The following is a 3,560-nucleotide window of genomic DNA, read 5'->3' on the forward strand; positions in this document are numbered from 1 at the left end:
CTTTTTATTTATAATAATAATAATAATAATAATAATAATATATATATGTTATCTCTTTTCCTTTTTTTAGGTATAAAATTTAATGGGATCTTGAATTTTGTTCATCAACTGATCCCAAAAGGATAACTCAACATATATACATCTTTAACATGAAATATGTTGTAGGATTTACTAGTTGCACGACGATTTCAAGATGTGGAATAATGGCAAAAAATCACTTCAAAAATATCATCTGATGAAGGTGCTAGAATTTTGGAGCAACTCTTTAGTGGAAAAAGATATCTGTGAGACTAATTTCCAGGGTTCGAGAGAAGATGGTGGCATGGGTGGTTAATCTAATGGGCAGGCATTAGGTTCTTCATTTCTTTCAGACTTCACTTTTTCGTTTTTGGTTTTCCATCGTGTGCACGAAATTACAGAATTGAATTACTTTGGTTTGATTTTCTAATTCAATTTCGAATCCATCATTTTTTTTCTCAGAAAACATTCAAAGCAACAATGGCTATAGAAGCAATTTAAGTGCATGGCAAACAAAGACAGATATTGCGGACACAACGGAAATCTGAGAGGCTCACATCAAATAAAAGGAGGGAGTAAACAACTAAAACTCGCAAGTTGAGAAAAGAGAGAAAATATTCTCAAACTTCACAATAATTTAAATAAATTAATCAGTGACCGACTAAAGCTTATCATAAAATAAATAGGTAAAGAAATAACCACCAGAGAACTATTGTCATTGCCTATCAAGCAACTTGGTCAGTACCAAATTGCTCAATTACTCCACTGTCCTCACAAGAGGCTAGAGAACCATGACAATAGCTTTTGTAGCCATACCCAAAACTGGTAAAATGTTGTCCAAAACAAAATTGGAAAAAACATATGCAAATAAACAAAACTAGTTCATCCAGATGCACAACCTCACTTCTTCTTTTGAGCAGCTTTGGTGACCTTGGCACCAGTTGGGTCTTTCTTATCAACATTCTTGACAACACCGACAGCAACAGTTTGCCTCATGTCTCTCACAGCAAAACGACCCAATGGTGGGTACTCAGCAAAGGTCTCAACAACCATAGGCTTGGTGGGAATCATCTTAACCATACCAGCATCACCATTCTTCAAAAACTTAGGCTCCTTCTCAAGTTCCTTACCTGAACGCCTGTCAATCTTGGTCAAGATCTCAGCAAACTTGACAGCAATGTGGGATGTGTGGCAGTCCAGCACTGGTGCATATCCGTTGCCAATCTGGCCAGGATGGTTCATGATGATGACCTGGGCGGTGAAGCTGGCTGCCCCCTTGGCTGGGTCATCCTTGGAGTTTGAGGCAACATAACCACGCTTAAGATCCTTAACAGCAACATTCTTAACGTTGAACCCAACATTGTCACCAGGGAGTGCCTCCTGGAGAGCTTCATGGTGCATCTCTACAGACTTGACTTCAGTTGTCAAACCAGTAGGGCCAAAGGTTACAACCATACCAGGCTTGATTACGCCAGTCTCTACACGACCAACAGGAACAGTTCCAATACCACCAATCTTGTAAACATCCTGAAGTGGAAGACGGAGGGGTTTATCTGATGGCCTCTTGGGCTCATTGATCTGGTCAAGAGCCTCAAGGAGAGTTGGGCCCTTGTACCAGTCGAGGTTGGTAGACCTCTCAATCATATTATCTCCTTCAAAACCAGAGATGGGGACAAAGGGGATCTTATCAGGGTTGTAACCCACCTTCTTGAGGTAGGAAGAAACTTCTTTCACTATTTCATCATACCTAGCCTTGGAGTACTTGGGGGTTGTAGCATCCATCTACAAAAAAATAACAGAATTAGCATGACACATCCTGCTTAAAACAACAATTAATTCCATCTATCAGTAAAAGCAAACCTTGTTGCAGCAGCAAATCATTTGCTTGACACCAAGAGTGAAAGCAAGCAACGCATGTTCACGGGTCTGACCATCTTTAGAGATACCAGCTTCGAAACCACCAGTGGTGGAGTCAATAATCAGGACAGCACAGTCAGCCTGTGAGGTACCAGTGATCATGTTCTTGATGAAATCCCTGTGTCCAGGGGCATCAATCACAGTGCAATAGTACTTAGTGGTCTCAAACTTCCACAAAGCAATATCAATGGTGATACCACGCTCACGTTCGGCCTTAAGCTTGTCAAGCACCCAAGCATACTTGAATGACCTCTTGTTCATCTCAGCAGCTTCCTTCTCGAACCTCTCGATAACACGCTTGTCAATACCACCAAGCTTATAGATCAAGTGTCCAGTGGTAGTCGACTTTCCAGAGTCGACGTGGCCAATGACCACAATACTGATGTGAATCTTCTCCTTACCCATGATGCCTTAGAAACTGAAGATCACCCAAATAACAGAAAACCAAGAATTAGTTTTTGACAATCTTGGAAACCAAAAATCATTTCTACAAAGAAACAGACATTAAGCAGACTCTCATCTAATGGTTCTCTTTGATACTGAGTACTGAAAAACTTAGATCTAACATAGAAGATAAACATACTAGACCATTAATATTTAACTTTCACTAAGGAAAGTAGTTTTCAAAACATTTCTCCATCACAACAAACATCTATAGAGAATTCACCAAAAAAAAATTCAAAACATACAAATAGTCGTAGATTTATTATTCAATTGATTTCCAAATAGTAGGATCCATTACAAGGAAATAAACATCAAAAGATCTGGTGAAAATCAAATTAAACAAGAAAAAGTAAACATATATTATAAGCTTAAATCAATTTTACATTCACATAAAATCCAATTCAAATCTAATTTATACAAATCAACCAATACATATAATTCAACCATAAGATCACTGCGAAAATACGCAAACGAAAAATGTAAAGATCGAACCTTTTGAAGAGGAAGAGAGAGAGAGAGAGAGCTTCGCTAAACCCCTGGCTGCGCAAAACAAATAAACGAAGCCTTAGGGTTTGAGAAATGCAGAGAGTGATACTCTTTATAGCCCAGGAAGCAATGCTCCACTAGGGCTCTTTAGGCATCACTGCATACATTTACTTAAATGTCCTTGTGTTTTCTCCAATTACAATGATGTTTAGATTTGTACAAGGGCAATAATTGTAAATTACCAAATTAGAAAAAAGAAATTAGTTTAGAAAACGGAGATTTTGTTACAAATCCATCCGATTGTGGATCTGTTTATTGTATTGCTTAAATATTATATTACTCTTATTTCATATTAACTGAATATCTAAATTAATATATTTAAGGATAAAATTTGAATTATATTTTTTATTATTATTCTTTTATATAATTAGCCACATAAAGATGATTAAATGTTAAATTATAAATACAAATAGTCTCTTATTAGAGTATAACTTTGTAAGTAGTATAGTTTAACTCCTTAAAAATTACTAAATTTCATTAATGCAAAGGGTAAACATGAAAAAAGATTCAAATATTTCTTTTGAACTTTGAATAATTCAACTAATTTGAACAATGAAAAAAACTCTAGAAATTCAGTTAATATAGAATAGAGGGAGTAATGTATTTGTCAAAAATTGTAAACGGGCGGTTTATAT

General features: G+C 36.4%; 1 protein-coding gene across 1 annotated transcript; it reads right to left on the reverse strand.

Moving 5' to 3' along the window:
• Positions 1 to 633: 633 nt before the first annotated feature.
• LOC129900943 (elongation factor 1-alpha) lies at positions 634 to 2,980 on the reverse strand. Its single transcript, XM_055976033.1, has 3 exons — positions 2,872 to 2,980; positions 1,879 to 2,353; positions 634 to 1,800 (listed from the first exon to the last, which is right to left on the reverse strand). The coding sequence occupies exons 2-3, from the start codon at positions 2,338 to 2,340 to the stop codon at positions 919 to 921; spliced, it is 1,344 nt and encodes a 447-aa protein (XP_055832008.1). The 5' UTR covers positions 2,341 to 2,353; positions 2,872 to 2,980; the 3' UTR covers positions 634 to 918.
• Between the last annotated feature and the right edge of the window lie 580 nt (positions 2,981 to 3,560).

This window comes from Solanum dulcamara, chromosome 8 (genome assembly GCF_947179165.1).
Source record: "Solanum dulcamara chromosome 8, daSolDulc1.2, whole genome shotgun sequence".
NCBI classification, from domain to species: domain Eukaryota; kingdom Viridiplantae; phylum Streptophyta; class Magnoliopsida; order Solanales; family Solanaceae; genus Solanum; species Solanum dulcamara.